General features: G+C 36.9%; 1 protein-coding gene across 6 annotated transcripts in view; it reads left to right on the plus strand.

The window, feature by feature from the left end:
* The window catches only part of SIPA1L2 (signal induced proliferation associated 1 like 2), a 99,673-nt gene that overhangs the window by 47,085 nt on the left and 38,505 nt on the right, over nucleotides 1–14,083 (plus strand). For all 6 annotated transcript variants that reach the window (XM_053458484.1, XM_053458485.1, XM_053458483.1 and 3 more), the window contains exons 2-4: nucleotides 4,072–5,702; nucleotides 11,828–11,961; nucleotides 12,737–12,925. In XM_053458484.1, the coding sequence (XP_053314459.1) occupies nucleotides 4,232–5,702; nucleotides 11,828–11,961; nucleotides 12,737–12,925 (1,794 nt within the window). In that variant the 5' untranslated portion in view covers nucleotides 4,072–4,231. The remainder of the gene's footprint in view (nucleotides 1–4,071; nucleotides 5,703–11,827; nucleotides 11,962–12,736; nucleotides 12,926–14,083) is intronic.

Genomic DNA, 14,083 nt, shown 5'->3' on the forward strand with positions numbered 1-14,083 from the left:
GGCGTAGACTTTTTGTGTCTCTCACCGAAGCATTCAGGAAGCTTCCACTCTGCCGCTGGCATTCATCAGACCTACTGTCACACATCGCGGGGCATTATACCCCTCAACATTTCAGGCGTCCAAATCCCACGTTGAGATGTGTGAAAAGTGGTGAGGTGGCCACCCATGTGCTTTACACAAATCACCATAATTACATTTTGAGTGCAACAACACAGACTTTAATTGATTTTTTTTCTCCTCTCTAGGTTGGTTAGAAGACCCCCCCAACTGACTCATGCTCCCCATAGTCCTGTTTTCACAGCTTCCCAAGCTGTGATAGTGGTAACTGGGACTGTCCTGCAAAAACATGGACTGCTGGCAGGGATGGCCATTTTCTGGGGTGTCCCATGCAGCTGTGTGGCCTTAAATAAAGTAGACAGATTTTGACTGAATGAAGGTTGACCCTGTTGCTAATTTATAAGGATTTATACCAGGCTATCTAGAGGGATCCTGTGAAAACACTTAATACTGCAGGAAATGGCCTCGCTATTTTAGGGTTCCAGATCCAGAAAACATAAACTAAACTCTGTTATCCCAGATCCTCATTTGCCCTTTAAGTGACAGATTGCGCATGATGGAGCATATAGTCAAAGAATAGTTGATGTCATTATCTTAATTAATAGATAATGCAGGTGTATTCATCCGAAATCCTCTGAGACAGAGTAGCCAAGTCTGTGAACCTTGAAAGTCTCACACCTTGGGAAAAAAAACCCATGATACATTAAACAATATTTGAATGTTGTTTTTTTTATGCCTTTTCACATTAGTTGAGAATTTTGCTTTGCTGTGTTATTTGTGCAGATTAAAGCTCCCTCGTCGGAGCTGTCATTTTAAGAAATTCCAGCCAAAGAAAATATCAGTGGTCTTTAGTGTACGGATGACTGCTTCTGCACCTAGCACATTTTGCAGTTTTTTCAGTTTTACTTGTAGCAAGGAGGTTGAAGAAAGCAATAAACGCAAACTGAATTTAAAAGAATCTGCTAAATGTATCAAAGAAAATATGTAGGTCAACTCAATATTTTGCATGCTTGAATTTTTAAATGCTATTTTTAAATTCTATATAGAACAATGCAGGTTGAAAATGTACCTGCTCCCTCACATGAGTCTATACATTCCTAATATGTAAATGCTCTTTGTGTAGTTCCCCCTTTATATTTTTGTGTGCAGTCCCCCCTCCAAATGCACAAGATTCTCCAGAATCCCACTATATGCATTTGCCTCTTCCGTCAGCTTGTTTGCTGGCAGAAGTTGTGCTCAACCAAGCCCACCGTGCGCACGTGCAGAAACCCGCTGCCAGTGGTACAAATACAGGACCAAGTAGAGGACATGTCACAACAGCCCCTCCTTATGGTTTTTATTACAGTTTGAGTGATGCATAATAAAGCAATTATAAAGTGTTTTAATATGCATTACCCTTTGGTGAAGCTGCATGGTGCACTAGAGTGCCCTTTAAATAAAATGGTAGCCAACCAGACACTGTGCTTCTAAATAGATTGGATGTTCGCTGAATCAGGTGTTGTCTTTCTCTGCTCGCTTCAGGAGAACATTATTAGCCACTTTTTTTTTTTTTTTCTTTTTTCCTTTTTTTTTACGATGCGACTGCTTCCAATGTCTCGTTTTTCCAAGTGGCTTCCTGCCGACTCCTTGGCCTCAGGTGTTAGTATGGTGTTATTGTTGTGTTTATGTGCTGCCATTAAACACATCGACTGTTATATATGATGGCTTAACGTAACCAGTGGCTTCTATGGTGTACAAAAAAAACACAGCTTGGTTAGCTATATAGTAGCTAATGAGAAATAAAAGTTAAATGACAGGAATACATTTACATGATAACACTAGGACTTAATGCATCATGGGCCTGCTTTGTTCCATCAGACCGATCTATAAAACAATGACAATTATGGAATGGTTTGCTTATTGTATATTTTAATATATAACATGGTGCACTTTTAAAATAGTTTCTGCCGCATGAAAATTGCACACTTTTGTCTTGGCATCAGCTTATACCTAGTGTCACAAATAACATTGCTTTTGCGTTGAATAGGAGTTGGCAAGTGAGTTTACCAAAGAATGTACCACAGTCATGTTGCTGCAAGAACAGTTATGTATAATGCATAGTTAAACCAATGATATATTAAATTTCATACTTATTAAACTATGGATTATCCAGGGCTTGCTCCCCGGCTTGCCAGGGTTTGCCCTTCCCAATGCACAATGAAGCCAGCGAGTTGAAACAACAAATTCCCTTCAAAGCCATGCTTTGGTTACTAAACCTCCCTGTCTTTCCCTAGGGATCAGACAATGACTATGTACCAGTGTTCAATTTATGTCTAATTAGGTGCTGGAGTAATCTAGAATTATAAAGATTTTTTTTTACCAGAATCCTTTTTCTCCTCATATTAAAAATGTTTTGTTTCAGTTGCCTTCTTACGAGAGACTTCATTCTCTTCTTCCATGCACCAGCCTGATGACTAATCGCCCCACAAATGCTCATTTCTGTCTACTGCTCTTCTGGTTGAATGTTCAAGCTGTATTTGAGCAGCGGAAAATAGCTACTTGCTGTGTCCCTGTCCTCTAGATAATTTCACATTGTTCTCTGTGCAAGCTAAATTCTAGATAATTTAATGTTCTATATTGTTCAATGTTCTCTGCCTTTGGTTCCTATGCTGGTATAGCAGTAGATGTGCAATTTGCCTCACAAAATCATTCAGAAGTTCCTGATATATTTAAATAACATATTTTATTCCACCTGCATAGGAATTCTTGGTACTGCTAAAAATGCAGCAAGTAGCCTGCCGGGAAGGTCAGGTGTAGTTTCTATGCGCTGTTGATTCATTTAATGTATCTCTTTTGCTGACTGGTCTAGTTTAGCTTTTCCTGGTCTGTATCTTCAAGAGAATGTGTTACATGATATGTGCCTATAGTGTTAAACTGCAAGTATGCGTCTATAAATTCAAGGTACAATAAACACCTATTTTAGTTAATGCACATATACACTATATGGGTAAAGATTTAAGAATCTGTTGCTCAAATACCTCTAAACTGCTTCACCTATCACGCAGTGAACCTTTCTAGATCCAGGTAGATTTAGAATGGGTTTCATTTTTACATATGGTTTCAGGAAATTTTTGGGAAATTTGTGTTACGATCATACCTGGGAACTCTTAGGGTTTGCACGAGCCTCTTGTTTTTGCTTAATCTGCCCCTTCGTCCTGAGATTTATCAGGGTCACACGGTCTAGAGCTGACTCTTTTATGTTCTACATTGCTGTGGTCATCTATAAGACTACTTGTTTGTGCTTTTGCTACCAGCATGTGATGGCTGTGTGTCATAGATCTGGTCATTGCACATTGGGTTTTGGTGTCTTAACCTAAATGCCAAATTTATTTAAATTAGCACTCCAGCCCTATTTCCATGTGAAATGCTTTTTGGAGTACAATTTTACTGCATGCAGATCTGTGGGCACTTCTTTAGTTATTGGAGTACTTCTGCTTTGTTTATGTCTTCTTCCAGCTACCTTTACTGAAATTTGAGAGCACACCAAGCATGTGCAAAAAGCATTCCATTAGAACTCCCCTTCAAGTAAATTGTAGCAGTCATTCATGTGTATGCTATCTGGTGATTGACTGCTTTAAGGACTGTAGTGGTCACTTTTTAACTCCAACATGCTATGTGGCTTCCTCCAACAACAAAGGAGTTTTGAGTTCTTAGCCGATTAAAACAAAAAAAAAAAAGTACTGTCTGAGGGAATAATTTACAGTTCTAATAGTAATCCATCTGTACTATAAGCATAATAACTGTCTGCCTTTTCTCCCTGCCAGCTCCACAGTCTTTGCTCTTTTTTTGTGCTCACTTTCCACCCACCCATATATTTTCCTCCTCTATCTTATTCTTTTGACTGCATACTCCCCACCCCACTCTATTTGTTTTGTTCCCTCCAGTGAATGTGCTTTTATGTATTGTTATATGCAGTTGTTATATGGACATTCTGTTTCTAACAGGACCTAATAAGTCTTCTTTCTTCTTTAACAGGGATGCTAGTCGGTAAACTGACCAAAGACGTGATTGACGTTGCCAGATATAGGTTCATCTTGGAATGCTGCTACCGAAGAACTGTTCTTACATTAACCATGTAACACAGACAAGTGCTCTCCTGCATGATGTCTGAATAACATTTACGAGGCATTTGAAAATGAGTGAGTGTAATCAACAAGACGACAATCTCATCCCGTGTAGAATCCCACTAACAAAGAGAGAGTCTTTTACTAACATGCAGTTAGAGGACTTATTTGCTAGAAAATGCAAGGCCATGAATGGCACTATGGGTCCCCCTACTGCCCTAAATGTCGGTGTAAAGGCTGATTCAAGCGGGCAGAATGGCACACCAGCAATGCCCAAGATGGGTGTACGAGCACGAGTTTCTGAATGGCCACCTAAAAAAGATGGCTCTAAGGAGATGTGTAACAAAATAAGCTGGGACAGTAGAGCTCAAAGTAGTTATGAGTGCATTGGATCTGCAACTACAGGTGGCCAAAGCGACCAAAATGATATGATGGAGAAATCTCTTGACTTGGAATTTTCAGGGGCCAAATACTCAGTTGGTGATATTTTTTGCCAATCTCCTCAAAGGGGACTTTATCCTATACGACAACGAAGCAACAGTGATGTGACTATTAGTGATATTGATGCTGATGATGTGCTTGACCAAAATGCTGTAAATCCAAACACTGGAGCTGCTCTTCATCGAGAGTATGGGAGTACATCATCTATAGACAGGCAAGGTTTATCTGGAGAGAATTTTTTTGCGATGCTCAGAGGGTACAGAGTTGAAAACATGGAGCACAAGAACCTGGCACCATTTACATTTTCTGATGTTTTTCATTGTGATCCTACAGTCTCTCCTAGCTTGCAAGCGGCTGCCCAGATTTCTAGAGGACAGTTTGTTCGAATTTCTGGATTTGATTATATGGATGGTGCCTTATTAATTGGAAGAGACAGAGACAAGCTGATGAAAAAGCGACTGAGAACTGATACCTTTGAGTCACCTTTGTTTAGGAAGTTGAGGACTGTAAAAAGTGAGCATGATGCATTAAAATTTTCCTTTGACCTTGACGAGGGTAGATTTGAAAAGGGTATTCATCTTTGGACCTGTGAAAAATGTTTTGCCCATTATGACGTTCAGAGTATGTTGTTTAATGTCAATGAAGCTATGGCAACACGGACCAATGTGGCAAAACGTAAAAATATAACTACAGGGGCATCAGCTGCATCACAGTCTCCCACATCTGGGGGACAGCCTGGGAACTGTGAATCCCCTCTGGGAAGTAAAGAGGACTTGGACCCTAAAGACAACAACGAAACTGATGAAGGAGATGGCAAAAGTAATGACATTGTTTTGAGTTGCCCATATTTCCGAAATGAGATTGGAGGTGAAGGAGACCGAAGGGTTGCACTTTCAAGAGCAAACTCCTCCTCATCTACTCAAGTTAGTGAAAGTAGTTCTTTTGAATCTTCTCTAAGTTCTCATTGTACTAATGCTGGCGTCTCTGTTCTGGAGGTGCCGAGAGAAAACCAACCTGTTCACAGGGAAAAGGTCAAGCGTTACATCATAGAGCACATAGACCTGGGAGCATATTATTATCGGAAGTACTTTTATGGAAAAGGTAGGTTTGTGTGTGTGTGGTTTGTTTTTTAACTGTTTAAGATCAGGCAAATCATATTGAAATACAAAGTTTCGTCTAATTTTATTTAGGTTTTATGTGTGATGCTTTTTTTGTTTAATCAATATGATTGTTTTATGATAGGGGGTTCCAATGGGTATCTATGAGCTACAGAGAGCTTGCACTACCCTGCTAGAAGAGTTTTTTCACTAGAGTGAACTCTAGCTCCCTGCATTATGAAAGGTTTTTCTTAAAGGATCTGATCTAGCCCAACAGCAACTCTCCTGCAAACTCCCTACTCCAGTGAGTAAAACCTAGAGAGACTGGTATATCTGATGTCTGGTTGGGGGTGTAGAGTCTCATGCAACAAATAAATAACTAAAATAATGAAAACAAACATGAATACAAATAAATGCAATGTTTAAAATAGTCCACAATTTTTCAAATACATTTTCTGGTAGCTCTCAGAATTTTAATGCATTCATAAATAGCTGTCATAAAAGAAATTGTTTAGAGGCCTCTATTGTGAATGGCCTCGGCATTAAGTGAGTTGTGAATGAGGAGATGGAGTATAGTGTTTGGGATTATGAACACAAAATGTGATTTAAAAAGAAAAAAAGATGAATACAACACAATTTTCCTTTAGTCTACATCACTTAAAAAAGATATAAAAAATTAACTATCTACAGTATGTTTCTACCACTCTGGGCCCAATTCACAACTGTGTATTATATACAAAAGGATGTTAGGAACATTTGATGGTGCATATTATTTCCTTTATTGCAGAACAAAGCTTATTTTTCTATTTCCATGTAAATCTTGCACATGTTTAAAACTAATACAGATAAAAAGACACAGCTATATCAACTTGATTTATGTCTGCCTTTGTGTAAACAGAAATGATGACAACACTGCTTACATCTGAGTGGGTTCTATTTATATATACATATACTGAATAATTTGTTAATACCACCATATGAAAGCTTTCCCAAAGGCACAAAGAGGCTTCTTTGCGTGTAACCTCAGTACCACATGCCGCCTCCATTTATGCAGCGATAGAATTAGTCAAGTTAGTCAAGTGCAGCCAATATGGAAGAGCAGCATCTCTGAAAGTTTATTTTATGATTCAGGACCCTTGACGCTTGTCTTATGTAACATGTAAAACTATATTAGCAGAATGTCAAACCTAATATAGTTTAAAATGCTCATGGGTAATGGGGTTTGCATTTTTAATTAAATCAACACAAGCTGCTGATTTAAGTTGAGTTCATCTTTTGTGAAACGTCACATAGAAGTTTATTTAAATATATAAAAGTTAGAGGTTTCAATTTTATTGCTGCATTTTCTAACCAATAGTAGTTATTCATTTTGTCCTATTTGTACACTAAATGTAGTAAAGTTTTCTGTCCTGCCTATTGAAGTTAAGATCATACTTAGATCATCCCCAAGTGTCCTACATCTCTTCCTGATTACCTCTCTTTTGTGGGTGCTTTGAATGGTCACGGTGTTCTGCAGCCCCAAAAGTCACAATAATACACAAAGAAACAGCAGATAGTATGTTTAGAAAATAAGTTGATATATTATTCACAGGTCCAGGTCAGTGAGCAGAACTATGTTTAGTCTCACCCACTAGTGCCGACTGAGGATACCCTACTTGCTACATTTAGCGTGCCCTGTCCCTGTCCCTTGAGGAAGCTGCTCACTCAGAAAAGGGAGACCTTGGAATAGCCTACAGAGAAAAGTTCCCATTTATGATTGTTCATCATGTTAACGCTTCCTTAAATTATATGTGTCTAAAGTCATAAAGTCACATTAAAAAGCCATGCTGAAGCCCTGTCCCTTGTCCACTCCATAACCACACTCTAAAGTAAAAGTGCCCCTCTTTGCCTATGCTCGATGATTTGAAGGATTCCAAAGGAGAGTCAGGGGGCAACTCTGCTATATACTTGCAACTTTTATTTAATCTGAGCACCTCAATTAGTGAGTTTTGTCACTCTGGAATGGAATAAAAATAGTTGGTTGCCACCAATATTTGAAGAATTTTATTTTCAAATAAACAACACCGACAAACCTATGAATAATGGATTTTTTTTAAAAAAAAACAAAAAAAGTCATCAATGCCACTGTAGACTTCAGAACCATGTATACTTGGTATGCTAATTTCTTTTCATTGATGCCCAGCCTTTATCATTTTTGTCTCACAATTGCAACTGTTGTCTGGGGAAAATACTCTCGGGCAGAAGGCAGCTGACCACTGTCATTTGGTTGCTCACAGATGCGAAGAAGCAAATGCATTGTGATTTATTCTCATTAGCATGCCCCAAACCACACAGTTTACAGTTCCTTTTTTTTTTTTTTTTTTTTTGAAGTGTCTAAAATTTGCATCACGGCAATAACCATGTTTCTCCTCTTTTGTGGTGTCAGTAATGAAATAAACACGCAATTTAATACAAATTATTAAATATAATAATATTTTTTAAAAATATCCCCACCTGCACATCACAAATTCAAGTGCTTTAGTTTAACATTAAGCTTAAAGGGACAATAAATCCACAATATGCACCTTAATGCATACGATAGCTGCATTAAAAAGATATATAAAAGCATGGCAATCCGATGCAGGAGTTTATTAAATATTTATTTATAATTTATTAATTATACTTCATCTGTTACGAAACTCCTAGCAGATATTTACTAGATGTAGTAAATGTATGTGTGCCTGAAGATTACGGCTTATAAACTACAAGTCTTGCGCTGCAGTGACTTTAGGGTACATGTGCAAGAATAGAAAGCAAAAAAGAATATCCTTGAGATTTGGCAAGTGCAATGAAAATAACAATAAGTAAATGTGAAGACTGCCTCAAGGCATTTTTAAATTTATATCAAACAATAACCCAATATGCAGCAACAGCTAAAAAGTGCCAGTTTTTTGTGCGCCGGACACGGCAGCAACATACAAATAGAGATGAATGGCTCCGAGCAAAAATGTTTAATGTAACGTACTATTCACCCATCAGTGTATGACAACACTTAGATCCATATCATGTTCCATTGCAGCCTGTGAAGTATAATTGCGGCTTTCTTTTCAAGTACGGTCATTCTGTGAGTGGAACAAAAACCAGGAAGTTGGAAAACCACTTACAATCAAAGAGAAATATTCTCTAGTGCATTTAGAATGCTTCTTACTTGAGAAACAAGGGTGAAAATACTTGGGAAACATGTCTCTAAGCCATTAAAGTTTAAATAACTAAGAAAATCGAGAGACGGTCTTGATGAAACCCTTACGGCACAGCTTCACAAGATTTTTGGTATACTAAACAATAATTTATTTTTTATTATTATATATTTTTTTAAGTTTTATCTACGGAAAATGAATTGTGATCATTTTTTTTTTTTTTTTTTTTAGTATAATGCGGTTTTTTGGGTTTCTTTCATGTGTCATGAACACATTTTAAGAAGACAAGCCCATCTTTAATAATAAGGCCGTGCATTTTTTTTCATTATGTTTATCTTTAGCTGTCTTTTGAGTGGGCTGCACCAGAAAACTGGCTGGTGGGTTCGTTTTTTTCCCTAAGACTGCTTGACTTTTATCTGATCTACTTTGTGACCTTGTGCACTGAATCAGTAAATCAATAAACACATTCATTCAAGAATTTTCTAAATTAATTCACTACCAGAACAAGAAAGCAGCTGTTACAGACTGGAGTACAGGGCAGCTCAATCTCTTAAAGGGACATACCAGACATCGCCGAGTGTGCCCATTGGCCGAGTGTGCCCATTGCACATTTTCTGGTTGGATATTGATGTTCAGATTAGTAAGAAATGATAAAATTTGACAATTTGATGCAGACATTTATAACTGTGACCAGGGTGCATGGGGAGCTACGATGCTGATGGTGTTAAGGGCTAATGGTCCATTTTGTCACGTACAAATTGAGAGCAAATTGAGAATTGGGCCCGTAAGTCAACTGTTCTTCGGCCAGCCTCTTCCTAAATGGAACCAGCTGTTCAGAATCACTACTGTCAGGGTCCTGAACTACCTTTCTGAACTGTATTGTTCTCGCTACTCGTCTTGGGGGCTCATTATGTTTCTGTTGCTTCATCTTGCTGACTTCTTAAGAAGGAGGAAGCAGGGAACCTTTGTGGGGAATTAGGTAAGACTGATGTTTTTCATATTTCCCCTTTTCAGCATTCTAGAGTTAACGAAGTATAACTAGTTAAAGGGGAACGCTCACCATTTCTTATAACTAATATCGGATTAAGAATACTTTTTTTTGTTGTGCTATTTTTATTAAAAAAAATAATAATTTTGGAAAACGCTCCTAGATTTTGCATAATAGAACATTTGTATGGCTCTACATATTTGCCATTCCAGCCATGTTATCTTAACACAATCTACAAGACAAACACCCTGACTCCTTATCCTTCTGCCTGGGTAAACGATGCAGTGGTTCATTGTTAATTACCCCACTGGACATTGGAACTAAAGAAAGTCTAGGGAGGCAAATACTTCACTAGCATTTGCATAATCTGCTTGATGTGGAGAATAAAATATATTTGTTTTATATAGTTTTAAATTTATTTTTTATATTTTATATTTTTTATAAATATTTATTATAAAAAAATTCATATAAATATTTTTTAAAATTATTAATACAATAATTTGTATGAAACCATCCTTTAAGAAAACATCCTAAACATGAGCAGTTTGTTTTGGCGCGTGATGCATTAAGCACGTTCGGGGGTTTTTACTAGGTTTAGCATTACTTCTCCCTGTTCTATAATTTTTGCTATGATAAAATCTTTCACCTCAAATCAACTTTTCTTCCCCACATTGGACGTATGCGGTCATCTGCGTCAATGCTGTTACCCCAACACCTATGTATCACTAGGCGTTTTGCCCATGGAATGCTCATTTCCATCTGCGTTTCTGTGAAACACAGAGCCTGGTTCATGCATTGGGCTTTTAAATCTACCTGAAGTTCCACGAAAAGGAAGTTTGCTGGTACAGCCAACAGCCAGTACATATAGACTGTCGGTAGCTATAATGTGTAATGAAAGGACATTTGAACAACACTTGCTAACTTGGAGCAGCATATTCCAGGCAGACTGTGGCCTCCTTAGAGAGCATCTATGATTTAAATGGGGCCGGATAATTTAAGCGTGCCTTCCAAGTAATTTGTTGTGACAGGTGTCAACCAGAAATTCCAGGACTGGTCACATAGTTCTTTGACTAGTTCTTTGAATCTGCAGATATGTCATACCCATGATCTGTATTTCTTCTAGCAATATAGATGGTTTCCACTTAAACTCTTGGCTTATGAAGAGCTCAACTCATAACATATATTTTAGGCATGTTATATCTTGATTGCATATAAACACATACTTGTTTAATGCCATCCACATGATCACAATTCTGTATTTATTGTGCAGCAGCTTAAAACGCTGATGGTGTAGGATTCGCTGTAGCACACATTAGTCAACAGATTCCGTAGGGCTCTATGGTTTAGGGCATTTTAGCCTCACTTGTCTCCATTACATAAGCAATGTCAAACCGAACTATGTTTTCACAATTCCAGACTTGACATTGACATTTTAAATCGCTCCGGGAGAATGAACATACTTGATATTTATGGATCTAAGAGCTTAAATTGAAGAGAGCCAATTTAGCTGGGAGTAGTCACAATCCAGACAGTGTTTTACAAGCCAAGCGTTCTGCCTTGGTATTGCACAATGGGCCCACCTGTCTGACATACAGAGGTCACATTGTCTAGAGATTTAATCAAATTTGTAAATTCTTTACTGCAGAAATAACAAAAACGGAAGACTGACCCGGTGACTCCGTTCTATGTTAATTGTATGATTTGCATGCCTATGCGATTAATAACCGTTGTGGCCGCGCGGTCCATTAATCAGTTGTATACTGTCAGCTGTGTATGCTTTGATCCTCTATGGCCTTATTTTATACGCAATAAATTCTCCCCAGTGAAATGAATAATTCTGACCTCTATTATTAGAAATCCAAATCGGTTTTTCGAAGGGTATAATAACCTGAATTCTTTAATGAGGATACCGTTTTAGCGCTGTCATATTCGCTTAATTACTGTGTGCAATGTTTTCCTTCGCAGAGCACCAGAATTACTTTGGGATTGATGATAACTTGGGACCAGTTGCTGTCAGCATTCGCAGGGAAAAGGTGGACGATGTTAGAGAAAAAGAAGGATCTTCATTTAACTATCGAATAGCTTTTAGAACCAGCGAGGTAAAAATTGTTGTCAAATATTTTTACTTTTCTATTTTATATATATATATATATATATATATATATATATATATATATTTTTTTTTTTTATTTAAATAAAGTTTGGATACATGTTACGAAAACAAATAGCTTAATGCGTTAAACACTTTAAACGACACTTGCTCATAAAGGGGCTGCCAAATATTCTGGGGCTGGCAGATGAGTGGTTGCTGGATAGTGAGAGAAATTGGTAAGAAGTATGTATTCATAACACATTTTATTTAATTTGGGTATAGCATTCACATGTACATTTAAATAGCATCAAAATCTCAACATCTCAAAATACTTAAATAATAATAAAAAAAATGAGTCCTTTTATCTGCGACATTGGATTAACTCTTTTTTTTTTTAAATCTAACACAGTTTGTTTTATAATTACATGTTACATGTGTAAACATTTGTATAATATATTTTTACAAACGTAGGAGACACAATTTATTGTCCTTAGTTTACCCAATTTCTTGTTTATATTTTATTGGTGGATTGATAAAAAGAGTAAATATTAGTGGAATATTTTACCAGTGTACTGAATGTTGCAGAAAATAGTGTTGATATAGTAGAAGACCAATAAGAAAATTAATTATAAAATAAATGTATTAATCTACTTTAAATTTTGAAAAATAACAATAATGTTGTTGAACTTTTTAATGTGAAACTATTTACATACCTTGCATACAATTTCAGATATTATTTGAAAATGCTGACTGAATATATTTTATATAATTTTCTTCCACAGCTTACAACGCTAAGAGGAGCAGTTTTAGAGGATTCTATCCCATCAACAGCTCGGCATGGCTCTGCACGAGGACTTCCTCACAAAGAGATCCTGGAATATGTGATACCGGAGCTGAATATTCAATGTTTACGGCAAGCCATTAACACGCCGAAAGTTTCTGAGCAGTTGCTTAAACTAGATGAGCAAGGGGTATGAGATACGCCATGATTATCTTTTCCTAATACAGATAGGTTGTTCACATCTGCTTGGCTTATTTGTCAGGTTTTGTTCTTTACGTGATTTTTTTTCCACTCATCAATAAAAACTGTGTATATATATATGTGTGTGTGTGTGTGTGTGTGTATATATATACACACACTATATATATATATATATATATATATATATATAATGTATATGTATTTGTTTACTGTTAATGCAATGTGTCATAAGTCAAATAACTGTGGTTCTTCAGTATAAACAGTATACAGTCAATTTAAAAGGCAAGCAACAAGAAAAAAAAATACAGTAAAAGTGAGCCAAACATGTAGACCAATGTTTTATTAATTTTATAACTATAAGACCACTAATTAGATTCTGTCTTAGACCCCATAGGCTTAGGGTGGCAGGTCCAGGGTGAGATATGAGAGTTCATATCATATCCCAGTACTCTGCAGGAGGACCCCCTTGTCATGGTAGGTCTTAGGGGCAGCACCGTTTAGATATCGGTTCCCATTTGACGTTGTGTTTCTCTTAGGCGCTGTCATTTCTCTACCAAGAATTTTAGCAAACTGTGTGACTAGGATTTATTTATATTGTTTACTAATCTTGTGAACAAATGCGTTTTAGACATGTACTATTGGGCTCAGCTGTAGGTCCTTACAACTAACATCCCCTGTGGGTGTTTCATACCCAAGTCTGACATTACATGCAGCTGTGATTTAGATACTGAGTAAGGAAGTCATCAGAGTAAAACTGAAGGAGACATTTTATTTATGATTTCTGTGAAATGTTCAGCCAGTAATGATTATGTGAAATCCTAAATCAACTATTTGCCTTGATTCAATTTAAGAATCGGTATGAGATGCCAGAAACTCAAGGGGCGCACACACCAGTTTACCAATTCAAAGGAGGAGAAACTATAACAAAAAGTTTATTAAAAGCTTAAGGTTTAAATGCATATTTAAAGAGACTCAAGAGATGTCACCTGTTTTAAGATCCCTAGAGTTCACAAATTCCCTCTGGTCACGTTGCACCGCTCCATGATTAAAAAAAAAAGTAAAACAAAATGATAAAAATATATATATATTTTAAAAGTTTAAAAAAAGACAAAAAAACATTAAACCTTTCATTTTTAACAAAACACTT

The sequence above is a fragment of the Spea bombifrons genome, chromosome 3 (assembly GCF_027358695.1).
Source record: "Spea bombifrons isolate aSpeBom1 chromosome 3, aSpeBom1.2.pri, whole genome shotgun sequence".
Taxonomy (NCBI): domain Eukaryota; kingdom Metazoa; phylum Chordata; class Amphibia; order Anura; family Pelobatidae; genus Spea; species Spea bombifrons.